We start from the raw sequence: 26,613 nt of genomic DNA, 5'->3' as shown, positions 1-26,613 counted from the left end.
TTTGATAAGCTGCAAGGGGAGGATTGTGTGGTCCATGCAGCTGTGGGGGCCATTCCTGACCGTGTGGCCAAAGAAACAAAGTGCGGAGCTGCAAAGACTCGTTGGGAGGCAAAAAGCAGAAGCGGCCAGTTTCTGTTGATGCATGTTTTGGTGCAGTCTGTAGCATTGTCAAGTGGCTTGGAGCCCGTAGTGGGGGTGAAGCTGCAAGTGCTTCACTCCTGTGTTGCTCGGAAGATGAAGGCCATCTTGCAATGGTGCCTGCTGTATCTGGAGTGAAATTGGCACCTTTGTGACTGGGGAGCTGCGTGGGCCAAAAGGAGCCAGGGGTGCTGGCGGCCTTGAGCAGCTGAAGATGAGGCAGCGTGTGGCCAGGGGGCCAAGAAGGCCAAGGGCATGGTGGCTGTGCCAGCAGCAGTGGGGCAGCAGGAGCAGGGCAGTGAGCGTGGCCCTGTGCTGGGCAGCGCTGCGGCCACAGCTGGAGTGCTGTGTGCACTCGTGGGCCCTGGGGAGCAGAAAGTCATGGAGGGGCTGCAGCGTGTGCACAGAAGGACAGGGGAGCTGGGCAAGGGGCTGCAGAACATGGCCAGGGAGGAGGTGCCGAGGGAGCTTTAGCCTGGACAGTGGGAGGCTCTTGAGGCATCTTCAGACAGACTTTCATCAATCCCTGCATGACAGTGCTCAGTACAAGGGCTGTTTCACCACTAAACATACCCTCACTTCATCCAAAGTCTTTACACAGTGGAGTGGCTGACACTTCCATCTGTGGCTTGTTGGTTTGTTGTTTTGTTAGGAAGAGACGGCTTGTACATTTTGCTCTTTTTCCAGCAAGCAAAGATGCTTCTGCACAATGCTTCCTGCCATTTTGCAGCTCTGGATGGGTTTGTGATCCAGTTTGAGTTTTCTGCATTTCTAGCAGCAGTAGCCATGGCATTGCTATCACTTTTCTACTTTTCCATTTCCGTGCTTTCAAGCACTAAAAGCTCTGTTTTGCCAAAACAACCTTGCTTACTGATAGCAGCCACGGAGGAAAATCAACTTCATATCCATCTAGAGTGCTGTTGAATTGGCCCATTTTAATTTGGTGGCTTTCACTTAGAACCCCTCTGTCACTATGAAATATTTTGATTATTCCTTTGAAGATGTGGTGGTAGATGGGAAAAGAAATGAGGTTCTACATGATAGCTAACAGCCTGTCCCTCTTATCCTCTCTTCTCACAGACGACAGAACCAAGAGCCGTCTCTCCCCTGGCTCCTGCTGCTCCTGGAGAAGAATCCAGAGAGGAGCGAACTGAGGTGGATGAGCGCCAGCCTCCATCAGTGCTCACACCAGAGCCTGGATATTCTGATGCTGTAAGTGACCCTTGTGTGTGGTGCTGTCTTTAGTGCAAGGCAGAGCTGCAAGTTTTGGAGCAGCCAGCACTTTGCTGGTGCAGGCTGAGGATGCTGGGTGCTGGAGTCCTGCCAGGAGCTTGGGATTTCCTCCAGCCAGCGAGCACAGAACTTGGCCCTTGAGCTGTCATGTTGGGGCAGCAAAGGCCTGGTGCCTCTGGGAGAGCATCTGGCTGCTTGGCTCAGGGAACCTCTATCTCTTGGCTTCTGCAGTGCTAAGGCCAAGGGCAAAAGCGGTAATGCTGGAGGGGCCAGGCCTTGTTTTGTTGGTTTTCCCTTTTTGCAAAGGTGTGTTTGGCTTGGGAATGCGGTCTGCACTTTCCTTGAGCGCTTCTTCAATTGTACAATCTCTTTTGCACCAGCTGTCTTTTGGCTTTTGATAAGCTGCAAGGGGAGGATTGTGTGGTCCATGCAGCTGTGGGGGCCATTCCTGACCGTGTGGCCAAAGAAACAAAGTGCGGAGCTGCAAGGACTCGTTGGGAGGCAAAAAGCAGAAGCGGCCAGTTTCTGTTGATGCATGTTTTGGTGCAGTCTGTAGCATTGTCAAGTGGCTTGGAGCCCGTAGTGGGGGTGAAGCTGCAAGTGCTTCACTCCTGTGTTGCTCGGAAGATGAAGGCCATCTTGCAATGGTGCCCGCTGTGTCTGGAGTGAAATTCGCACCTTTGTGACTGGGGAGCTGCGTGGGCCAAAAGGAGCCAGGGGTGCTGGCGGCCTTGAGCAGCTGAAGATGAGGCAGCGTGTGGCCAGGGGGCCAAGAAGGCCAAGGGCATGGTGGCTGTGCCAGCAGCAGTGGGGCAGCAGGAGCAGGGCAGTGAGCGTGGCCCTGTGCTGGGCAGCGCTGCGGCCACAGCTGGAGTGCTGTGTGCACTCGTGGGCCCTGGGGAGCAGAAAGTCATGGAGGGGCTGCAGCGTGTGCACAGAAGGACAGGGGAGCTGGGCAAGGGGCTGCAGAACATGGCCAGGGAGGAGGTGCCGAGGGAGCTTTAGCCTGGACAGTGGGAGGCTCTTGAGGCATCTTCAGACAGACTTTCATCAATCCCTGCATGACAGTGCTCAGTACAAGGGCTGTTTCACCACTAAACATACCCTCACTTCATCCAAAGTCTTTACACAGTGGAGTGGCTGACACTTCCATCTGTGGCTTGTTGGTTTGTTGTTTTGTTAGGAAGAGACGGCTTGTACATTTTGCTCTTTTTCCAGCAAGCAAAGATGCTTCTGCACAATGCTTCCTGCCATTTTGCAGCTCTGGATGGGTTTGTGATCCAGTTTGAGTTTTCTGCATTTCTAGCAGCAGTAGCCATGGCATTGCTATCACTTTTCTACTTTTCCATTTCCGTGCTTTCAAGCACTAAAAGCTCTGTTTTGCCAAAACAACCTTGCTTACTGATAGCAGCCACGGAGGAAAATCAACTTCATATCCATCTAGAGTGCTGTTGAATTGGCCCATTTTAATTTGGTGGCTTTCACTTAGAACCCCTCTGTCACTATGAAATATTTTGATTATTCCTTTGAAGATGTGGTGGTAGATGGGAAAAGAAATGAGGTTCTACATGATAGCTAACAGCCTGTCCCACTTATGCTCTCTTCTCACAGACGACAGAACCAAGAGCCGTCTCTCCCCTGGCTCCCGCTGCTCCTGGAGAAGAATCCAGAGAGGAGCGAACTGAGGTGGATGAGCGCCAGCCTCCATCAGTGCTCACACCAGAGCCTGGATATTCTGATGCTGTAAGTGCCCCTTGTGTGTGGTGCTGTCTTTAGTGCAAGGCAGAGCTGCAAGTTTTGGAGCAGCCAGCACTTTGCTGGTGCAGGCTGAGGATGCTGGGTGCTGGAGTCCTGCCAGGAGCTTGGGATTTCCTCCAGCCAGCGAGCACAGAACTTGGCCCTTGAGCTGTCATGTTGGGGCAGCAAAGGCCTGGTGCCTCTGGGAGAGCATCTGGCTGCTTGGCTCAGGGAACCTCTATCTCTTGGCTTCTGCAGTGCTAAGGCCAAGGGCAAAAGCGGTAATGCTGGAGGTGCCAGGCCTTGTTTTGTTGGTTTTCCCTTTTTGCAAAGGTGTGTTTGGCTTGGGAATGTGGTCTGCACTTTCCTTGAGTGCTTCTTCACTTGTACAATCTCTTTTGCACCAGCTGTCTTTTGGCTTTTGATAAGCTGCAAGGGGAGGATTGTGTGGTCCATGCAGCTGTGGGGGCCATTCCTGACCGTGTGGCCAAAGAAACAAAGTGCGGAGCTGCAAAGACTCGTTGGGAGGCAAAAAGCAGAAGCGGCCAGTTTCTGTTGATGCATGTTTTGGTGCAGTCTGTAGCATTGTCAAGTGGCTTGGAGCCCGTAGTGGGGGTGAAGCTGCAAGTGCTTTACTCCTGTATTGCTCGGAAGATGAAGGCCATCTTGCAATGGTGCCTGCTGTGTCTGGAGTGAAATGGGCACCTTTGTGGCTGGGGAGCTGCGTGGGCCTAAAGGAGCCAGGGGTGCTGGCGGCGTTGAGCAGCTGAAGATGAGGCAGCGTGTGGCCAGGGGGCCAAGAAGGCCAAGGGCATGGTGGCTGTGCCAGCAGCAGTGGGGCAGCAGGAGCAGGGCAGTGAGCGTGGCCCTGTGCTGGGCAGCGCTGCGGCCACAGCTGGAGTGCTGTGTGCACTCGTGGGCCCTGGGGAGCAGAAAGTCATGGAGGGGCTGCAGCGTGTGCACAGAAGGACAGGGGAGCTGGGCAAGGGGCTGCAGCACAAGGCTGGTAAGGAGGTGCTGCGGGAGCTTTAGCCTGGACAGTGGGAGGCTCTTGAGGCACTTTCACGAAGCTTCCCTCAATTCCTGCATGACAATTCTCAGATTAAGGGGTTTTCCCGTGCCCAATATTCCAACACTTTATCCAAGGGCTTTAGAGATTTGTGTGGGTGACACTTCCGTCTTCTGGTTTGTTGTTTTTTTTTGTGAGTACCTGATCTGTTCATTTTCTCTAGTGTCAGGAATTAAGGTTTCTTTTCCTCTAGAGTTCATGCCCTTTTCCAGGTGTCGCAGAAATTCTACTTTACATGTATTTTTTAAGATGTCTCTTCTAGAAGATGCAGTTGTTTTGCCTGGGAACACATAGGTTGGGATAGGGACGCTGGTGTCGAAGGAACTCTTCTGGTTTCCGCCCAGCCAGTAGGGCCTTGATTTTGCCTTCAGGTTAACACAGCCCCTGCCTTCTTGTAACCCACGGACTCACTTTGTGTTGTGTTTGGGAACTGAGTAGGGAATCAATGCCCTTGCATTCCAGCTGCTCCTCTGAGGTCACAGGAGCTGGGAGGGGCTGGGCTGCATTTCTTATTCCAAATGCTTGAGCACCATCAGTGTGGTCGAGTCCAAGAGAAGAAGTTGCCCGAGCACATATGCACAAAGAGTGCAATTCCCAGTACAGTGCTCTGGGCCTGATCCCTTTCCATAAGGACCTACAGATTCCCCAAGAATGTGGTTTACTGAGTAACAGAAGATCATGTTTAGGATTGCTCATGTTTGGGGCACTGGCTGCTGAGTGTTGATGTGTGTAGCAACAGAGAGCAACAATAGAGATTTTAGAAAATTAGATGCATCTGTTTATCTATCTACCTATCTATCTACCTATCTATCTATGCACTGTAACATTTACATATTGAGTCTTTCTGGCTCTAGTCCAAAGCAGTTGGAGAAGCAAAGTTCCACATGCTAAAGCATCCCTTTCAGGAGAGGACTAGAGAACACAATTAATTGACTGATTCTGAGAACAGAGGAATGTTTTCCCCTCCAGATATGGTGGTTCTTTCCCCTCAGAGCTGTTTTCCTCCTCCAGTCTCTTCTTCCCTGAAACCCCCAGTTAATTCTCTTGATTTTCTGCCTGTCCTAGAGAGGTGGAAGAATTCCATGTTTTAGGGGGCAAAGAGAACTCCAAAATTGTCTCGCACAAAGAGGGAGCTCAACCTGGAAGCCATCTGCAGAGCCAGGATGGAGCTGTGGGACAGGGCAGGGTGTCAGTCACTACTGAAAGATAAACAGGACATGGCAGAAGCAGAGGGAGGCCCTCACCAGACCCCTGAGAAATGCCACACCTTCCTTGTCAACTGCCTGAGAGGCTCTTGCAGTTTCACTCCCAGATGGCCCCTGATTGTAGGGCCAGGGTCACTTTGGAATCTGTGCCTCCCCTCAAACAGAGAATGACCCAGCAGAGCAGCAGCACAGTGCTTTGGGAACGTGTGAGCCCAGCAGTCTTGGAGTCTTGGCCCACAAAGGTCATACGGGAAGCTGAAACCCATCTTCTCTTGCTTTCTGCGCAGGTGCTTCTAGAGAGAGAGCAGGAGCAGACTGCTTCATCAGAGATGCCATGCCAGACTCGGGAAGAGCTGTTCCCAGCCCGAGAGCAGGAAGAGCAGCTCGGGCAGCAGGTGGAAGAGCCACAGGAGAAAGGCCAGGTAAGCCTGACTGGCCAGGGCACAGAGGGAAGGGCAGGAAGAAGGGCATAAAGCACAGCTCTTGGGACTGAGGAGGCCAGGAATCCCACAGGCACTGGAAGCACAGAGCCTTGGAATCTGCACAGATCAGCCCTGGGACAGGAGGTTTGCAATGGAAGGAGATGTGGGTAGGGAATCAGAAAGAAGTGGCTGAATCAATGTGATTTTGAGGCTGCAAAAGGAAAAAAGCTGAGCCTGATGGTAGCTCCCAGTCACTTGCTCTGCATCTGTGTGTACAGAACATCAAGGCAGAGCCACAAGCAGAGCTGCCTGAAGCTCAGAGTCCCATCATGGCAGTGAAGAGGAGGAACAAGGAAGACATGGGAAGAATTCAAGAGGAGAATCTTGATCAGCAGAGGGGCGATCAACACAACCAGGTGAGTGAAAGAATGGCAGGCACTCCAGTCATGAAACATCCTCTCACTTGTTTTTTAGAGAATATGAAGGAACAGCTGAATGCTGAGCTCCTGCTAGCTCACACCAGGATCAAGGCATGGGAGAAGAGGCTTCAGGAAGACATGAAAATTATCAGAGAGACAGCTAATTGCCTCCCTCAGGCTCTAGAAAAGCAAGTGAGTGAAAGAGGGATGCAGTCACTGCAGTCACCAAACTGGTGGTTTCTTTCCTTCTTCCCTTCCCAGTGCAGAGCAGCAGGGAGTGGGGCCATGCCTCTGAGTGCCATCCTGCTGTGGTGTGTATCACAGCTGCTCTGATGGACACTTCCTGGGCTGCTGAATAGCCTTGTTTCTGGAGGTGTTTTTACAGTGGAGCGTGGTGACCCAGATGGAGGATTAAAATAAGCTGTCTGTCCCCTGCTCCTGGCTGACAGGGACAAGCTGTAGTGTCTGATTGCTTTGTTCTGTTTGATTTGAGGTGCAAGTGCTGACATCTTACCAGGCAGCCTGCGAAGACTTCCAGCGAAAGTCTGGCAATGAAGAGCCACAAATTAGGAGTGAGGCACAGGTACCATCCCCACCAGAAGTGCTACAGGTTGAGCATGACCTTAAGATGGCGCAGGAAAAGAGGACACAGTGGGAGGAGGTAGAACATTTGAACAAAGCTGCAAGTGTGTCTGCAGCCCTTGGAAGGAGAAAGGAATCCTTGAGAGGAAGTAGAATGGTGATTGTGGCAGTCGTCTTTCTGAAAATCTATGAAAACCAAACACGAATCTGGCCATGAACCCAAGTAAAACTTGCCTTTGGTTTTGACCCATCCAGTTTGCAAAGGGGACATCAGAAAAAAACCATTGAAGAGCCCTGCATGTGGCTGACAGCACCTCCCTAAAGGCTCACATTTCAATAGGGGATCTCAGGGTGATCTCTGCCAACCACCTTTCTGACATCAACTTATTTCTTGTCCCAGATCTACACGGGCTCTGTCACCAAACCTGCTGCAGCAGCAGCAGCAGCATTGTCTAAAGGAGCCTTTTCTCCCCGACCTGAGAAGTGGAGCTGGGGCAGTTTGTTCACCTCCCGCGCTGACCCAGCTGCTGCTCAGCAACAGGAGATCGAGGGTGACTCCCTGGAGCTGCTGGGTACGTCTGCTGTGTTTCTTGTCTGAGGGACAGTGCATTGTGTGCAGGTGCCAGCATAGCCATACCAAATGATTCTCCTGAGTTTGGTGTCATGGGGACATTTAGGGACATTTCTCCACAGGAATTGCTGTAGAAAATCAGTCTCTGTGCGGGCCACTTGTGCTGCAGAGCTGTCTGCCTGGTTGTTGTTGTTGTTACCCAGCGGACCACAAAGGGCTCAGAGCTCTCGACACTGGAGCTGCCTTTTGTATCTCCTGGAAGCTGGGATCTCTGATTTAAAGTCATCATCTTGCATTTTGTTTCCCTCAGGGAGAATGGTGAACCAGGAAAATCCCATGATGAAATACACCGAATTGGGACATATTGGCAGCGGGTGAGTTCAACCACAGTTACTTCTACATAACCACAGGCCAGGTGTTTTTCTGGTGGAATGTCAATCCAGCATGAAGTTAGGCCAGCTGCAAAGATGTTCCCAAACTGGGGATAGATTGTCCCATCTATCAATGCTGCACAGAATTTGTGAGTGGGCTCAGAAGGCATTGTCAGAGACACTTCCATGCTGCCGAGGTCTTGCCTGCATCAAGGAACAGGACCTGGAAGGTCTCCTGGTCACCCAGTTGTGGAACAGTTCTGTGTTAATTTCCTTAGCATTTTTGTATCACTCTAAATCATACAGCCACACTAATTAAAGGGGAAGAATCTTGCTTGCCTGGAAGAGAAAACTACTCCCTGATAGCTGTGAGGTAACAGTTCTCAGGAACATTTCTTTCCAAGACTTTGCTGAAGAAAATACTCTGAGGTTAGGATAGAAACTGCACAATTTAGAAACTGAAATCCAAGATGAAAGAAGAAGCTGTCTTTAGGAGCTGAGGCACTAAACTCCAGCACTTCAGGGACAGGCCCGGTGCCCATGCACTTGAGAGGAAAATGCATCATCTGCCTTCTGGCAGAGCCCTCCTGCATCCTGCAGGTTTTAGGCATTTACAGCACAGATCTCCTGTGTGGGCTGGCTTTCACTGCAAGATCTCAATGGCTTCTCATTTCTCTGCTTCTCTTTTGTTTCTAGGACATTTGGAGAGGTTTTTAAAGCACTCGACACTGCCACAGGAGGAGAGGTAAATGTCAACAGCCCCTGCAGACTCTGCTGCTCTTGAGGGGCTTTCCCCTCTGGTGTGAGCTGTGGCTGGAGCTTTGGCTAGAGCCGTGCTGAAAAGGCACAACAAGCACACACTGGTGCCAGCCTGCAAAATACATTTGGCACTTTGTCCTCCTCAGCTGCCGGAAGGAAGGCACGCAGGGCAGCGCTTCCTTTCAAAGAAGGACGCGCTCACTCGCTCTCCATGGCTAAAACAAAGGTGGTGCCTTAGAGCACCTCCCTGCTCTTTGGGGCTACAGCTTCAGAGTCCTGAATTCTCCATTCTGCCTGCCAGCAAATCCATTGGAAAGTTACTGGTAGTTCCTTAGCCACCTGCAGTGCTGCACTTGGGAACTGCGCATGGGGAGATATCTGCAAGGTGCCCTAAAAGCCCTAAGCCTTGCCCATAGCCCAAGGTGTATCCACAGAATATTAAGGCATGGATTATTTCTTCTGAATCCTAGAAAGAGCAGCAGAGAGTGTGGTCAGAGGTTTTGGGTGGTAGCTGAGATACCACTGTTACCAAGTGGACAAGGCAAAATGTCAGTGGCCCCATGTGTCCTGTAACTGGCCCCCAAGGCAGCAGAGAAATGGGCTGTTGGAATGTCAGTTCCTAATTACTGCAGTGCCTAATCACAAGGCAGTTTGGCACAGCTCAGCTGTGTCATTGCAAAATCACTTGCTCCATTGTATTGTGGTCTTGTGCCACCAATTTCTCAAGTTACTGATTTTCAATGACGTTTTAGGTAGCCATAAAGAAAATAGATCTTCAAGGACTGAGGAAGAAGGAACTAAAAGTCAATGAACTCATGGTCATGAAAATGAATAGGAATCTCAACCTTGTCAAGTATTTAGACAGGTGAGTTGTTGTGAATGTTTGTTTACATATTGCAAACCTGCAAGGTAAAATCCCACTTTAGTCTCTGGCAATAAACAGAGCTGTAATTATAGGTAATTATTATTGCTCTTTTCATCTCCAGTGGATAGGAAGAGAGGGCATCTTGTCTGCATGAGTCTTCCCTGAAACACATAGTTTGAAAATTTTTCAGAAACCTGCATCAGTCATATCTTACTAAATCAATAGCCTGTAGGTTCACAACCACCACTTTGTTTTGGGGCTTGACACTTTTATTCAAGTGTCTTTTTACATCCAGGTGAAATAACATGGATTTTTCTTGGATTGTTTCCCCTCTTTGCCATTGCTGTTCATGCCTGGAAGACTAGGTGCTTATTTTCAGAAACACCATGCCTGACAGATTTTTTATCTCCTACTAAACTGCATTTTTCACTTGCTGGCTATTTAAGACATCTCTTTTTTTAGAACTGTGCCTTTCTCCTTGAGACTGCACAGATTGAAAACAATGCACAGCTGAAAGGGAATGTCTATTCCTTTGATTCTGTCCTTGTCATAAAGGAACCTGGAAACAGGAATCAGTCAAGAAAACAACCCAGCCAAGCATGTTCATCTCCACACCCTTGTTTCCTTCTTTCAGCTACTTTCAGGGGGAGGAACTCTGGCTGGTGCTGGAGTACATGGACGGAGGCGCCCTGAGCGATATCATCAGCAGGACCTACCTGTGTGAAGATGAGGCAGCAGCCATCAGCCGGGAGGTCAGCAATCCCATCTGTGTTTCCAAGGCCTTGGGCAGGATTGTCTGGGAAACAGTGGCTCTGACCTGCAGTGATTTCCTGGGCCACGCTTTGGTTCTGTGTTGCTGGTATGCTATGGGCAAGTAAAAGCATCTCAAGTGAAAGGCCTGCCAGTGCCCCTGCACTCCCTGTACTCAGTGCCAGTACTCTTCTCTCCTGCTGTTGGACTCTCGCTCTGGCTCATGTATTTGTATTTGCCGTTCTCCACCTTGCCTCTCTAAATGTTTGCCTGGAGTCTGTCTTCACTGCATTCCTTGCCTGTGAAAGCAAAGGTGCTGGTGGCAGGATTTGCTATGATCAGCAAACAAAAAAGGACTCATTTCCCACAGTCCTCAGCGGAAAAGGATAGTAGTGCAGCCAAAATGCTTTGCTTCAGGAAGGTGACTGATGTGATACTTCCCAGCCTGTGCTGAGGCCAGCAAGGAAATCTTTGTCATGCAGCCTCCCACCCAAAAATGATCTGCTTCACACCAAAGGGAGTACTTTTCCTTTCTTGACAAAAACCCTCCTTTGTCCTCTGCATGGGAAAAGCACATCCACGGCATCATCCTGGCCGGTTTGCAGGGGACAGTCTACAACAGCAGGTGCTGTTGCTCTTTCAGAAGCTGACATGCCTTTCCTCAGAAAGGTCCTGCTCTGCAAGTGTTGGAGCAGCAAGCTCTTCCTCTCAGTGGCACTGTGTTCTGCCATTACTGCCCATTCTTCTGGAGAGGGAATCTTTTAGATTCTTTGTTGTCTTTCTTGTGGGATGAAATTACATCACGCATTTTTGCTCTCCTCTTTATGTCTTCTCTCTCAGTGCCTGCAAGGACTGGATTTTCTGCACTCGAACCACATCATTCACCAAGATGTGAAGAGCAGAAACATCCTTCTCAAAACCGACGGTTCTGTCAAGCTGGGTCAGTGTATTCTTGGTCAGGAGCAGCATTCCAGGGATGTGGGTGTGGGGCTGCTTTGATTGACAGCCAGGTCCCCAAAAATGGTGCTGATGGCAGTGCAGAGACCCCTGCTGCAAGCTGAAGGCACAGTTGCAACGTGCACAGAGGTATAAGGAACCACAAGCAGTCAAGAGTGGCGTTGCTCTGTATGTGTCCCTTCCAGACAGAGGGAGCTACAATCTAAAGCTTCAGGGGAATAAAGTCCACTGCTGTGAGCAGCGTTGAGAAACCTGGGATTTTTTGGAAGTGGCCAATTCCATACTCCCTTGGCTAAAGCCCCAAAGAAATTGAGTGTGGACAGCTCTCCAAGAGATTCAACAGCACATTCTTAGCCTGAGAGTGGGGAATTCTTTTGCTTGGTTTCCTAATTGGAGCTGGCTTTCATGGTTTGTTGTTTTCTCCACAGCTGACTTTGGCCTCTTTGCTCCGCTCACCCCTGAGCAGAGCAGACGGAGCTCCGTGGCTGGCACTGCTGGGTGGCTGGCGCCTGAAGTGGTGACAGGCCAACCACATGGCCCCAAAGTGGACATATGGTCTTTGGGAATTGTGGGCATCGAAATGGTGGAACGAGAAGTTCCTTACTGGAATGCAACTCCTGTCTTGGTAAGGTGCAAATACTCACTGATCCCACTGTCTTTCTCACCTGTCCCATGTTCTGTGTGCCATTGGACAAAATCCCATTGCCATTTGCTGGCACCACTTCCACCAAGGTCCCCTTCTAAAAATGTCCCTGCAGCACAGCAGCATCTGCTGTAGCTTTGGTTGCATCAGAAGGGGACGTGGCAGTTCAGAAACCTAACCAGTTCAGAAACCTGACATTTTGGCCTCCAGCCATGCCTGACATTTCTCATTTGCTTTTTGAACCCTGTTGGTGCTCTGTCTCTTAAGGACAGGAAGTTTTCAGTGCAACGGTTGGATGTGTGATAAAAATCTTTTGAAATGGACATTGAGTCTTCCCAGCTGAAATGTTATAGGAAAAGGAAAAGAGAAAAAGAAACAACCAACAAAGCAATGCCCAAGTAGTTCTGCTTTCTTTTTCCTTTTGGAACCACAGCACATCGTATTTCCTCTATACTGTAGCATCTTTTCCAAATCCTGTGGGTCTTATAAGCTTATCATGTGTGTGGGCCTGGATACGTTTAGGATGTGTTTTTCTCTGACTGCAGTTAGAATTGTATGCCACTCTTGGCTGTTTCTTGGTACTTTAACAAGTTGATGAGCTTGCAGGCAGGTGCCTGGGCTGGGATCCAACGTGGGCAGTTGACACCGGTGCTGTGTTCCTTTACCACCGGAGCAGGGCCATCCCTGGCCTGCACAGTTCTAATGACAGTGAGGACTCCAGCTCCCCACCATGGCCAGTGGCTGAGCACAGCTGCAGAGGGACAGGATAAAACCTCCTTTGTGACTTCTGGTGGTGTGAGAAAAGGAAAGAAAGCTGCCACAATTATTTCTACTCAAGGGGAGTGTGTTTGCATTTTGAGACTTGGAAATTTTCCTCTGGGTTGAAGAGAATAATAACAAAGCCTCTTTGGTCACCATCTCTTTCAGTGCCACCAGCACAGAGCTGTTAGCATTGTGATGGGCATTTTTATGGAGACCAAGCCACAGCCTGGGGTCATGGAGATCCTGCCAAACCTCCCATTTCTTACCCGACACTTTCTGCTAATGGGCACACCTTTAATGCATTGACTTGAGCATCCAAATGAGCAGAGAGTGACCATAGGGATGACAGTTCTTTTTCTGATTTGACCATGAAAAGGTTTCCTTTTGCCGCATAAAGAAGCTGAAACATGCAGCTGAGAGACAGAGCTGCAGGTGGCACCTGTGTGCTCAAACATTTTCATCTCAATATATTTGTGCATGCATCTTAAAGTGTCTGTGTTGAATATGAGATTCTAAATGTTTGTTTCCTTTCCTGAGGAATACCTGGTAGATTTCCTTTCTTTCCTTCCAATTCCCATTGTTTTCAAGAACAAAGCAAAAAGCTTGATGAGTTTTGTTTTATGGCAGCTGTGCTTAAGGGACCAAGAAGCACTGCAGAGATACTTTTCACGTACTAATCCTTGGATATAGTAGAGTCAGTATAGAAAGTCTCTCCTCCAAAAAGCCTCTCAAGCTAGTATGAATCCTCAGGGAAGGAAATGTGCTTTTGCTGATGTAGTTCCCACTAACTAGCTCAGTCAATGAAATCAGCTCCCAAGGCAACATCTGTGGGATGGTGGAAAAGCTGTGGCTGCATCGGAGTTTGGGTTTTTGGTTGGTAAAGGAAAGTCATCTCTGGGTCTCTGCCAGGGCAGAAACTGCCATTCCAGAGTGGAGCTTAACCAATCGGATCTGGGAGAGAAGTTACAGATGGGAATGAAGCTGGTGGAGCCTAGTGTTTCCTTTATCTGCAGACTAAAATCATGATAGCCAGGGGAGAGACACCACGGCTGCGGCAGCCCAACCGATTCTCGCCTTGCCTGCGTGACTTCCTGAGCTGCTGCCTGCAGACAGACGAGGAGCAGCGCTGGTCTGCCAGGGAGCTCCTGCAGGTAAAATGTCAAGGGGCTGCAGGTGAAACAGGCTCTGAGGGATGGGCTCCTCCTCCACTCAAGTCTAAGGCATCACATGAGTCCCCTTCCTCCTCACCTCCACTCTTGGAGCTCTTCAAATGAAAATGGTGAGGAATCCTAGACTGGGCTGGGCTGGCAGGGCCCTGTAAAGGTCCTCTGGTGCAAGTGTCCTGCAATGAGCAGGGACATCTTTAAAGAGATCAGGTTGCTCAGAGTCCCTTCCCACCTGACCGGGAATGGTTGCAGGGATGGGGCACCTACAAGCTCTTGGGGCAACCTGGCATCATGCTCCAAGTAAACAAGTTCTGATTAGACCTACTCTGACTTGATCCCCATTTTTAAAACTATTCACTCACATCCTATTGTAACTGGTCCTGTTAAAAAAGATGTCCCCCACTTTCTTTAAAGCCACTCTGAAGTCTTGGAAAGTGGCAATAAAGTCTCCCTGGGGCCTGTTCTTCAAAAAACTGGGTAACTCCACCTCTTTCCACATTTCCTGAGTCAGAGAGCTCCTCTAGCTGTTTCAGTCACCCTCTTTTGTAATTTGGTGGGGTGTTCAGTTTTATCCAATGGCAAAAGAATTGAAGTAGAGCAATGCAGGGTACAGAGACATGAAATGGTGCTGCAGGAACCCAAGGAAGCCAGTCCCAGCCTAGGGCTCAGAGATTTGGCTGTGGGCAGGAGGGGCTGTGGGGGGCTCATTGTGAGCCTCTTGGGGGCCCTGGTTTGCACCCCCAGCCCACCCTTAGAGGTTTCTGCCACGCAAACAGGGACAGCTGGGAGGGACTTGTCCCAGCCCCATCTGCTGCCTGGCATGCTCAAGCAGATGGGAACTGTGCCAAGGTTACTGCCAGGTTGTGTGGCAGAGAGGGAACTGCAGGGCCCGGTGCCACTGGGCTGGCGCTGCTGGGAAGGAAGGTGCCATCCAGCACACGAGGCGAGGGGCAGGGCATGGAAAGGCAGACACTGCTCTGTCTCCCTGTGGGAGTCAGCACAGTGCCTGTCTTGTAAAGGCAGGGACCTATGTGAGACGTTGGAGTTTCCTGAAAAGAAGAAACTCCAGGGACAGAAAACACCATTTCTAGAGCACTGGCAGGGCAAAAATCCCAACAAGATAAATAAATCAGAATTAATGGATGAATGGGATTCTGTGCCAGGTTTGCCTGTGATGGCAAGGTCCTGCACATGACTATTGGGGGAGGACGTGATCCCATTGCTCCTCTTTCTGGGTCTTTCTGGAACTAGAGGAATCCTGATTGAGTCTGTAAAGCACTGAGCTTGAAAAGTCATGTTTCACTGTTTTTTGTGACTTTTTTTTCCTGTGGACAGCATCCATTTGTACGTTCAGCCAAGCCAGCATCCACATTGGCACCACTCATCAACTCAGTAAAGAAGAAGAAGAAGAAGGAGACAAGAATGTAAAAATCAAGATGTTATTTCCCTAAGTAACTTGGAGTAGGATTGTAGAGTAGGACTCTAGAGTAGGATTGTTGAATAGTTTTGTAGTATAGGTTTATAGAGTAGGATTGTTATTAAATAAAGTGTCTGAAACATCAACTCATTTGGAAGATTCCCCTCCTTCTGACCCCATTCAGAAAGTTCAGCATGTTCTTCTAAATTGCCAGTGGTTTTTTATTGGTGCTAAGACATGTTTATGGCTTCCTTGGTATGGTTTGCAACCGTTTTGGGTTGGTGCTAGGTGCTAGGTGCTCTACTTGAGGCAGAAATGGCAATGGCATTTTCAGGCAAAAGCAAAAGAAGAATGGGGAAGCCCAAACACCCTGTGCAGATGCAGGCCTTCGGCTGTGACTGGAGAGCATCGGGGCTCCTGCCACTTGGATTTCTATCCCTAAGTGCGATAATCTCTTTGGCTGGAGGAGAGCCTTGCTCAAGTGAGAACGCAGAAAGATCAGAGAGGGTGCTCGGGAAGGTCTCCTGTGCTGCAGAGCTGTCAGCGCCTGGGAGGTGAGAGCGGGCCCGGCCTTGGCCGGGGTGGAGCCCCAGCAGAGGCCGGAGCAGGCTGAGCCCCGGCAGAGGCAGGCTGGAAGGAGGCCCTTGGAGCTGCAAGAGGCAGCAGCCAGGCCCTGGGTGCCTGTTCCTGGCAGCAGGCAAATCCTCCGCTCTCAGAGCCCAGGTGGCAGCTGGTTGCTGCCGAGGGGAAGCGCAGCTGTGCTGGGCACAGCCCAGCCTGGAGGCATTGGCCGTCTGGAGTGTGCCCAGGAGCAGAGAAAGGCCCAGGGCAGCCGAGGGCCGCTGGGCTGCCTGAGGATTCCTCCTCTTCTGCCGGCTGCCCTGCAACTCCTGGCAAAGGTCAGCAGTGTGTGCAGCACTCTGGGCACCGGGGCAGGGAGCCGGGCTGCTCGGCAGGCTGGAGCACAGGGCAGCCTCCTTCAGGCCCGGCTCTTGTGCCAGGGGAAGCGAGGCCAGCGTGAGGCAGGGACAGCTTGGCAGGGCACACCTGCAGGAGCCAGCGCCTCACGCAGCTCTGGGAGGAAGCGCCCGCAGTCCTGCAGTTCTGCACTGAGCCAGAGAAAAGGTGTGAGATGCAGAGTGTTTGGCAGAAATATTCAGGCCCACCAGGCCAGCCTGCTTTGTGCTCTCTGGCCCACAGCAAGCGCTGTGCAATGCAGCTCTGAGCTGCTGGGAGAGAGGTGTTAGAAATAAACAAACTCCTAGATACATTTAAATGGAGACAAAGTCATTAAAGCAAAAGAGAACCTTCTTCTTAGTAAGGATTCAACTGAGCCAGCTGTGTATCTCCCTTTCCTGAGAGCTGAACACACACACACCACGATAATGCTGCTTTTTATTGCTTTTCCCAGCCCTGGGCCATCCCTGTCCCCTTTCCCTTTGGTTTGATACTAGGGAACTTCTATTCTCTCCTGACAGCCTTCTTTTCTGTCCCCTCTCCTCCTACATCCCTTTTGGCGTGGTGTTCAACACCTCTCCTTTTCCAGCTCACAGCTACACCCACCAAATTAGCTTGAACAAATGCAAACCAAAACTAACACCACCTAGCACCAACAACTTTCATTCTTTTTTCTAATAACTTTTTGGCTGCAGCGAAATATTACCTCCTATCTCCCAGAGAGAAATCAGGGATGAGCCTGAGCCTTGTGCTTGGGTAGTGAACTGCTTTGGAGAGGAGCAGAAGGGTTTCAGAAGGCAGTTTGTGTTTTCTTCATTAATTTCTGAAGGAAAAAGGCAATGCAGCTTCACTCAGTAAAAGCATGTGTGAGGTGCACTGTGAAATGCTTATGAGCAATTCCCAGAGAAGGAAGGTGTTGAGAAAAAGTCGAATTGTAACAAATGCTGAATTCCTTTAGCTGTAGCAGGCAGTGTTGAGCCCTCTATTCCCCCAGTGCAGTGATTAATGCGTGCAAATGGCTGTCTTAGCCTTGAGAACAACGAGAGCAGTCCTGCTAAGAAGGTTTCTGTCCTTTGGTTTGCGCCGCGGCAGGCTCTTGGTGGCCTGGCAGGCAAAGTGTGTCGCGGGCCGCGCCCAGGTGGCGGTGGCTGTGTGGGCTCCTGTGGCCCTGGCCACTCTCAGTTTCGGCCGTGGGGCCTCCCCTGGCACCGGTCCCGGGGCTGCTCCCGGCACAGGCAGCAGGGCCGTTCCTGCTTCTGCCCCCAGGGCCGCTCCCGGCTTTGGCCGCAGCTGCTGGCGGCGCTGGGAGGAGCCCCGGCAGCAGGGCCCGGCAGCCCTGATGGGAAAGAGCCCCCAACCCCGCCGGGAAGGGGCTCAGCTGTCCCCGCAGACCCCCTCGGAAGGCAGAAAGAAAGAAAGAGCTTCCTGCACCTTTTTTCCTCTCTTGAATATGTTGTCCCCAGAGGCTTCATCAGCTTTTCTAATTGGCTCAGCAGCGGGCCTATTTTCAGAGCCAGTCAGTGATTGGTTTTGCCTGCACGGAGAAAGCTTGTAGCAGCTCCTCAGAGAAATGCCACTTTGCTGGCTGCCCTCTTTCCTTCTCTCCGAAAATTAAGCCATGCAAAACAAACAAAACCAGCCAGTGGTGGTCCTGGGGCTGGGGAACCCGAACACTCAGAGAAAACTTGAAAACTTGTGTGGAGCTATTCAAAATCTCACATGGCTTCATATCCAGACACACAGCTAAAGCCCAGCTATTCCTCTATTCTTTTTCTTTTTAACTGAGAAAGGAAGTCACGGGTGATGGGGTCTCTATTCCACATCTATCGGAATAGATAGCTATCTCTTTAAAATGCTACAGTACTTAAGATTGTGAAATCAGCACTGATGTGAGCATTCATTTTGCAAAACTCCATTTTGAATAACAGTTGTAGACTAAAGCAATAACATATCTCTGTATAAATTAAATCCTATTTTAAGGAAATGAGTAGCCTAGGGGTTTTGTACAAAAGAGACCAACCAAGCATTGTTGAAATGAAAGATGTTACTGCTACTTCTGCTGTCTGAAATACCTTTGAAATAAATTTAACAATACCCTTTGAATATATTTGCAGGTGTACAAGTCAAATTTCAGATAAATCAAATTGATAGTGGAGCCCTGGAAAAAGTTAAAGATAGAATCTAAAATGTTAAGCTTTGTGTTTTCCCAGATCAGCTGCACCTGCGTAAGCAGTATGATAAATAATATAATTGTTAGATGTGATGATTATTTCATAATTAAATATAATTATTATATAACCATAAGAAGAATAATGAGAAACTATGTTGGAAATTCAGAGGGGGGGTTAAATCTATGTATATAATTGTCCTGGTTTAGGACAAATTAGGGGAAATCTCCAAAAGGGAGCCCCCCAAAACAAAACAAACCTCCAACCACCCCTCCCCCAACACCGGGTTCGGGAAGGAATTTCTCGGAGGAGCAAAGTGGAAAACAAAACCTATTTATTTACAAGTAACAAAAGAACACTCCCCAACAGAAGAAAAGAAAAGAGACCAGACTGTGTTGTGAAGGGCGCTGAGCTTCTCTCGCAACTCCGGGTGTCCTGGAGCTCTCAGGTCAGGTCCGGAGCCGGTCCAGAATCTTCAGGGAAGGGTAAGAAAAAGGGAACAAAAGAAGAGGAAAAGAAGAAAAAGCGCAGAAAGCAGAAAACAAGCAAGCAAGCGGCTAGTCAAGCAGCCAGAAGCCGAAAGCGAAAGTGCCTGGACACACACTCTCTCCTCTCTTCCCCGCCCTGCCGCAGCAAGACGGCCGTGGCGGGGGGGAAGAGAGAAAAGGCACAGCTGCCAGACACAGCACACGATATTGGGATAAAGGCTGTCACCCCACGACACTCCACCCCTTATCCCATATCATGAACATACAATAAAAAACTTTCATTTCACTTACTCACACCTTTGACACGCATTCCTCTCATCTTACTTGCTCAGACCTTTGACACTTACAGTTTCCTTCTGTCTCACATTCAACAAACAATGACATTCATATATGAGTCTCATCCCACAATCTGGTCTCCCTGAGGTACACACCGTGTTGTTCCATCTTTCTGCATTATCCACCATGTATAACCTGGTCCTTGAGCAAAGACAATCCCACGGATGGGTTTGTCTGTACTCGAGGCAGGGTTGATCCATACTGTCTTTCCCAACAAACCTCTGACATGGGCCACTGGGGCTTTATCCCCATCTACTATATTAAGGAGCTCAGACTGAGCAGGACCCGCTCGGTTGGTGGAACCTCGAGTGTTAACTAACCAGGTAGCCTTTGCCAAATGCTTCTCCCAGTTTTTTAAAGACCCCCCTCCCAATGCCTTTAAGGTGGTTTTTAACAATCCATTGTACCTTTCCACTTTCCCTGCAGCTGGTGCATGATAGGGGATATGGTATACCCACTCGATGCCATGTTCCCTAGCCCAAGTATTAATAAGATTGTTTTTAAAATGAGTTCCATTATCTGACTCAATTCTCTCGGGAGTACAGTGCCTCCAAAGGACCTGCTTTTGAAGGCCCAATATAGTGTTACGGGCTGTAGCATGGGATACAGGGTAGGTTTCCAACCATCCTGTGGTGGCTTCTACCATGGTTAGTACATAGTGCTTGCCGGGCGGGTTTGAGGCAGTGTGATGTAATCAATCTGCCAGGCCTCCCCGTATTTGTACTTAGACCACCGCCCCCCATACCAGAGGGGCTTCACCCGCTTGGCCTGCTTAATGGCAGCGCACGTCTCACAGTCACGAATAACCTGAGAGATACTGTCCATGGTTAGATCCACCCCTCGGTCTCGTGCCCACTTATAGGTGGCATCTCTGCCCTGGTGGCCTAAGGCATCATGGGCCCATCGTGCTAAGAATAACTCTCCCTTATGCTCCCAGTCGAGATCTATCTTCAATTCCCCTATCTTTGCAGCCTGATGTACTTGCTGGTTGTTTTGCTGCTCTTCATTGGCTCTACTTCTGGGGACATGGGCATCTACATGGCGAACCTTCACAGGTAACTTCTCTAACTGAGTAGCGATATCTTTCCACTCTTCCGCAGCCCAAATTGGTTTTCCTCTGCGCTGCCAGTTGGCCTCTTTCCATCTCTTCAGCCATCCCCATAGAGCGTTGGCTGCCATCCAAGTATCGGTATACAAATAGAGCCTTGGCCACTTCTCTCTCTCTGCAATACCTAGGGCCAGTTGAATAGCTTTGATTTCAGCAAATTGACTGGGTTCACCCTCTCCTTCAGTAGCCTCTGCAACCCGTCGAGTGGGACTCCATACAGCTGCTTTCCACCTCCGTTTCATCCCTATGACGCGACAAGAACCATCAGTGAATAGAGCGTAACGTGTTTCTTCTACTGGCAGCTGATTGTATGGCGGAACTTCCTCAACCCGGGTCACTGGCTCTTGTTCCTCATCTGCGACACTAAAGCTTTCAGCTTCAGGCCAATTTGTAATTATTTCTAGAATCCCAGGGCGATTTAACTTCCCAATTCGAGCGCGCTGCGTAATGAGGGCAATCCACTTACTCCGAGTAGCACTGGTGGCATGGTGGGTAGAGGGAACCTTTCCTCTGAACATCCATCCCAGCACCGGTAGTCGGGGTGCCAGAAGGAGTTGTGCCTCTGTACCAATCACCTCCGAGGCGGCTTGGACTCCTTCATAGGCGGCCAAGATTTCCTTTTCTGTTGGAGTATAGTTATCTTCAGACCCCCTGTAGCTCCGACTCCAAAATCCCAATGGTCGGCCTCGGGTCTCGCCAGGTAGCTTTTGCCAAAGGCTCCAGGACAGACCATGGCTCCCGGCTGCAGAGTAGAGCATGTTCTTCACATCTGGTCCCGTCCTGACTGGACCAAGGGCTACAGCATGAGCGATCTCCTGCTTGATCTGGATGAAAGCTTGCTGCTGCTCAGGGCCCCAGTTGAAGTAGTTCTTCTTGTGGGTAACCAGATAAAGGGGTCTCACAATCTGACTATACTCAGGGATGTGCATCCTCCAGAAACCTATAGCACCTAAGAATGCTTGTGTTTCAATCTTATCAGTTGGTGGGGACATAGCAGTGATTTTGTTAATAACATCCGCAGGAATCTGACGACGTCCATCTTGCCACTTCACCCCCAAGAACTGAATTTCTCGGGCAGGTCCCTTGACTTTGCTCTTCCTAATGGCAAATCCGGCTTCCAGGAGAATATGAATTATCTTCTCTCCTTTCTTGAACACTTCTATTGCCGTGTTCCCCCAAACAATGATATCATCAATATATTGTAAATGTTCTGGAGCCTCACCCTCTTCTAGTGCAGCCTGGATCAGTCCATGACAGATGGTAGGACTGTGCTTCCACCCCTGGGGCAGTCGGTTCCAGGTATACTGCAGTCCCCTCCATGTAAAAGCAAACTGAGGCCTGCATTCTGCTGCCAGAGGGATGGAGAAAAAGGCGTTAGCTATATCAATGGTCGCGTACCACTTTGCTGCCTTGGACTCCAGCTCGTACTGCAGTTCCAGTATGTCCGGTACAGCCGCACTCAGTGGTGGAGTCACTTCATTCAAGGCACAATAGTCTACAGTCAATCTCCATTCTCCGTCAGATTTTCGCACGGGCCAGATAGGGCTGTTAAAGGGTGAGTGGGTTTTACTGACCACCCCTTGGCTCTCCAGCTCTCGGATCATCTTGTGGATGGGGATCACGGCATCTCGATTCGTCCGGTACTGCCTGCGGTGCACTGTTGAGGTGGCAATTGGCACTCGCTGCTCCTGTACCTTCAAGAGTCCTACTGCAGATGGGTTCTCTGATAGTCCAGACAAGGTATTCAATTGTTTAATACCCTCTATCTCCACTGCAGCTATTCCAAAAGCCCACCTGAATCCCTTAGCATCTTTGTAATAGCCATTCCAGGAGAAGTCTATGCCCAAAATACACGGAGCCTCTGGACCAGTCACAATCGGATGTTCCTGCCACTCCTTCCCAGTCAAGCTCACCTCAGCTTCCAACAAAGTCAACTGTTGTGATCCCCCCATCACTCCAGCAATGGAAACAGGTTCTGTCCCCACGTGTTCTGATGGCATTAAGGTACATTGTGATCCAGTGTCAACCAATGCTTCATAGTCTTGTGGCTCTGAAGTGCCAGGCCATCTGATCCACACCTTCCAAAAAACCCGGTTCTCCCGTGCCTCTTCCTGGCTGGAGGCAGGGCCCCTCTAAGCCAGATTGTCCTTCTTTCCTTGGGCATATGCCTTAGAAGTTCCTTCAAGGGGATCAGACATGTCATCGTCATCATCATGCTTAACATCTCGGCTATGAGCGACCGGAGCTGCTATCTTTTTGGTGATACTTTCTCTTTTCTTCAAATCACGCACCCGTTGTGCCAAAGCAGCGGTGGGTTTTCCATCCCATCTCCTCATGCCTTCTCCAGACTCATGCAGAAAAAACCATAACTCAGCCCGTGGGATGTACCTTCTCTCCCCATCAAAGGAGCGCCAGCGTTGGACACCAGGGCCTCTAATTTGTACAGCTGAGATTTGAATAAGGTCCTCCTTAATCTCTTCCTGGAGTTTCTTATGATTCTCCTCTATTTTGTCCTCTAGTTTCTGCAGTTGTGTTTCCACTGCTGCAATTCTGGCATGAGTTGGGCCATGCACTGCATCTGCGTACACTCGAAGCTTCTTTGCCATATTGAGCACAGTCTCATATATATCATCCCGCTTCATTATTGCTAGGGCAGGAGCGTATTCAGGTGGCCCAAGTTGCACAAGTTTCCTCCACATTACAGGAATGCATGGTACCGGGTCTGGATTCCTAGTTGTTGTGTCATCTGAGAAAATGAGCTCTGCCACCGCCATCTCTCTCAGGCGTTGGATCCCCTGTTCTATAGTCTTCCACTGTGTCTGCTGCATATAGAGATCATCCGTACACAGGTATCGTTCTGCTACGCTTCTTAGGACCCGTTCCCAGAGGCTGTGAGGGTTAGCCCCCCTCATCATACCTTGATCGATGGCAGGATCATGTGACAGGGATCCCAAATGCCTCGCTTCAGTACCATCCAAAATCGTAACCTCCCCTGCAGCATCCCAATAGGCGGACTAACCAACTAATTATAGATTCGTCAGGTTGTCGTCTGTAATCCTTTCTTAGGCCTCTGAGGTCCTTCAGAGAAAAGGAGTCAATATTAGCTGCAGATTCTGTGCCCCTTGATGTGGCCTCTGATTTTGGTGAGGGTCATTCTCCTGCATCATCGTCATCATCCTCCACCTTTCGATCGGTCGCATCACCCTCATCATCCTCCACCTTTTGATCGGTCTTGCCTTTACACTTTCCACCTCTTGTATTAGCTGCAATAGCCATGGTTTGGGGCCTATTGTCTGATTCAGCTGCTAGCCTGGAGCCTGGGATGTTAGCTGCAGCCTGGGTCACTGGGGTAGTAGCTAACTTATCTCGCTGTTCCCTTTCTGCTATCTGCTGCTCCACAGTATCTAGCAGAGTACGGTAAACAAACGCCAAGGCCCAGCTCACTGTATTAATCCTTTCTTCCTTGGTATTACCACGGCACTTCTCCCTCAAATACTTTGCCACCTCGACTGGATTCTGAATTTGATCAGATGGAAAGTCCCAGTCTATTGGATCAGAAAATTCCTTTAAAGTCTGGCCCATATCCTCCCATTTCCCACTTCAGTCAAGATTTTTCCTGCTTTGTTTTACTCCTGAATCAGGAGTCTCTCTAACCCCTCTAGAAATCTCAGCTTTCATTTCATATACACTCCAGACAGTATAGAAAAGGCTTAATAAATTAAATGCCAGAAAGATGGTTTCTTTCAAACTCAGGGGAAATTCAGTATTTTCTAATAGAGATGTCAACAATTTGGAGGAGAAGAAGGAAGACAAAGGCTGAAAAGCCCCTTCCCCTTCTTCTCCCCAAACAAACTGAGTACACAGCCATAACAACAATCCATACATTTCAGAAATAAAGTCCAGCACTTTTATCCGACACATCATCACACATAAGACCAGCACAATGACTACTCTGGTTAGTGCCCCCCGCTTACAAAAGCTACTTATTAGGGACAACACCAGAGCTATTTTTGGGTAAGGAAATAACCCTAGGGACCACAAAGGTATTAAAACTTCAAAGACCCCTAGGGACCAGAAAAACCAGCAAGCTTCCACTCCAAATGACATTATGAATCACCAATATGCCCACAAAACAACCAAAACCAAAATATTATTGTTATAGGTTTTTTTTCCACTGTTTTTGGCCTCTGTTTCCCGGCCAATGCACCAAAAAATATACTGTCCTGGTTTAGGACAAATTAGGGGAAATCTCCAAAAGGGAGTCCCCCAAAACAAAACAAACCTCCAACCACCCCTCCCCCAACACCGGGTTCGGGAAGGAATTTCTCGGAGGAGCAAAGTGGAAAACAAAACCTATTTATTTACAAGTAACAAAAGAACACTCCCCAACAGAAGATAAGAAAAGGGACCAGACTGTGTTGTGAAGGGCGCCGAGCTTCTGTCGCAGGCTCCGGGTGTCCTGGAGCTCTCAGGTCAGGTCCGGAGCTGGTCCAGTATCTTCAGGGGAGGGTAAGAAAAAGGGAACAAAAGAAAAGGAAAAGAAGAAACAGCGCAGAAAGCAGAAAACGAGCAAGCAAGCGGCTAGTCAAGCCAAGCAGCCAGAAGCTGAAAGAGAAAGTGCCTGGACACACACTCTCTTTCCCGCCCTGCCACAGCAAGATGGCCGGGGGTGGGGGGGGGAAGAGAGAAAAGGCACAGCTGCCAGACACAGCACACGATATTGGGATAAAGGCTGTCACCCCACGACAATAATATAACAACAGAAGTTTAATAATTGACATGAAAGTTATATAACGGTAGAGTATAAAAACATGATCATTTTGGATGTATGGTCGGAGTCAGATTTGGGTTGAATATACCCCTGACACCCAGGGCTCTTAATAAAAAGCACCACCTATAATCCCTCATGATTATGTGTCTTTGAACGCTAACAAAATCATGTCCAATGAGGCAATGAAAAGCATAGGTGCAATTTCCTTACAACCTTAGGATTTTACTCCTTAAATGATAAAGTTTCTGGATCAGTCTATTTGCAAAGAAACTGTTTATCCTAACAAGTTTAGATACATTTCCCCTTTGATTACAAATAAAGCATTGCACCTTCAAGGCATACAGTTTTAAACCATGGTGTCGGCTGTGCACAGGTGACATTGCGCTCATTGCCTCAGACAAGGGGAGCGCAAACATAAAAATCCCCCCAGACACGTCAACATGCAAGCTGTTATCCAACTGCACAAACACCTTCTCTCCTAAACCAAATTAGTGCCGCAATGTTTGCTATCAGGAACTCAGAATGCCCTTTTTAGGACTTTTAAAACAAGCAATGTCTTTGGATTTTTAAAATGTCACCAATATTAAGAAAGTCTATGTTGCAGCCAGCGAAGCTGCCCTGTGTCTGATGTAGGAAGCTAGCAGGAGGCTGTTTCAATTGCCAATCACACAGAGATTGGCAATACCATAAATAGAAGCCTATGCCTTGGGGTTTCCTCTGCATGGTGTATTTTTTCCTTGAACAATTTATGATTTGAAACTGAATCAGAGTTAGTCAGCAAAAAGAAAAAGGAAGGTACTAATTGACATGGGCTAATCAACAGTTCCAATTCATTTAAACATGTTTTTGGGATGATGATGCAAGTTCAATGAATAGGTTTTCTTTTGAGAAAGGTATAAGGACATGACCTCAAGGCTGCAGGACAAACCATTTTTTGTTAGTTAGAAATTCCTGTTATTACCTTCCCATACATAGTTTTAACCATTCTGTAATCTCAAATGACTTCAGTTCTGTGATCATTGCATCTGCATACCAGCTGCAAAAACCCAGCATTAAAAGCCACGGTTGTATTTCAGTTCAAAAATAAGAAAACGCACAAATTAGTATTTCAGTGATAGCACTGGCAGACCTTTTAGGTTTAATCCTATTTCTGCTATATTCAGAAACCTGCTCTTGACTTCAGCAGGAGTTGGCATGAGTGCCTAACCATAAATAAATATGGAAGGTAGTTGTTAGTGATTTTCAGCATGAAAATGATTTTATAGACACTGTAAACAGAGGTGACAGGTGGCAAACACTCAGGCAGAAAACTCTGCAACTGAAACCTTCTAATGAAATATCTCTTTTTCTTCACACCTAGCCTTCGAACACCTCTCTGAGATCTGTGGAGTTGATGGGAACCTCTACTACCTTTACTGATAGTACCTTTAGTACCTTTATTTAGAAAGGTAAATTATAATTTAAAGCTGTGAATACAAAGAGAATATTTATCCACATGCAGTGTCTTCAGACACTGCAATCAATGTTTTCTTTTGCTCCAGTGTATTTGAGAAAATAATAGTTATGCAAACCTGTGTGTCAGTGTAGTTCATCACAGTGGTATTGTATGGATGGATGTACGTACAAAGCTTTGAGATAGAAAATATCAGTTCAGACGTTGTTAATTCTCACTAATAGATTGGGAGTGCTTTGGTTGATCTGATTTCGTGGGATTGCAGT

At 48.8% G+C, this 26,613-nt stretch overlaps 1 protein-coding gene and 1 long non-coding RNA gene across 2 annotated transcripts; both read left to right on the top strand.

The window, feature by feature from the left end:
- The first annotated feature begins 6,204 nt into the window (after positions 1-6,204).
- Positions 6,205-7,368, top strand: LOC141727039 (uncharacterized). The gene is made up of 3 exons (XR_012578013.1): positions 6,205-6,415; positions 6,717-6,806; positions 7,206-7,368. It is a non-coding gene; the product is annotated as an uncharacterized LOC141727039 (long non-coding RNA).
- Positions 7,369-9,276: 1,908 nt separating this feature from the next.
- On the top strand, positions 9,277-12,024 carry LOC141727274 (serine/threonine-protein kinase PAK 3-like). Its single transcript, XM_074533636.1, has 5 exons — positions 9,277-9,371; positions 10,006-10,123; positions 10,962-11,061; positions 11,507-11,703; positions 11,989-12,024. Exons 1-5 carry the CDS (start codon positions 9,322-9,324, stop codon positions 12,022-12,024), a joined length of 501 nt encoding a protein of 166 aa, XP_074389737.1. The 5' UTR covers positions 9,277-9,321.
- Positions 12,025-26,613: the final 14,589 nt, after the last annotated feature.

This window comes from Zonotrichia albicollis, chromosome Z (assembly GCF_047830755.1).
Source record: "Zonotrichia albicollis isolate bZonAlb1 chromosome Z, bZonAlb1.hap1, whole genome shotgun sequence".
Classification (NCBI taxonomy): Eukaryota; Metazoa; Chordata; class Aves; order Passeriformes; family Passerellidae; genus Zonotrichia; species Zonotrichia albicollis.
This window is presented reverse-complemented; position numbering and strand designations above follow the sequence as displayed.

Bases quoted from the DNA above. Each gene is read 5' to 3' on its own strand.
- LOC141727274 (XM_074533636.1), top strand. From the start codon at position 9,322: ATGGTCATGAAAATGAATAGGAATCTCAACCTTGTCAAGTATTTAGAC. The intron at 10,124-10,961 runs GTCAGCAATCCC...CTTCTCTCTCAG, and splicing joins CAGCAGCCATCAGCCGGGAG to TGCCTGCAAGGACTGGATTT. The intron at 11,704-11,988 runs GTAAGGTGCAAA...CTGTCTCTTAAG, and splicing joins GGAATGCAACTCCTGTCTTG to GACAGGAAGTTTTCAGTGCA.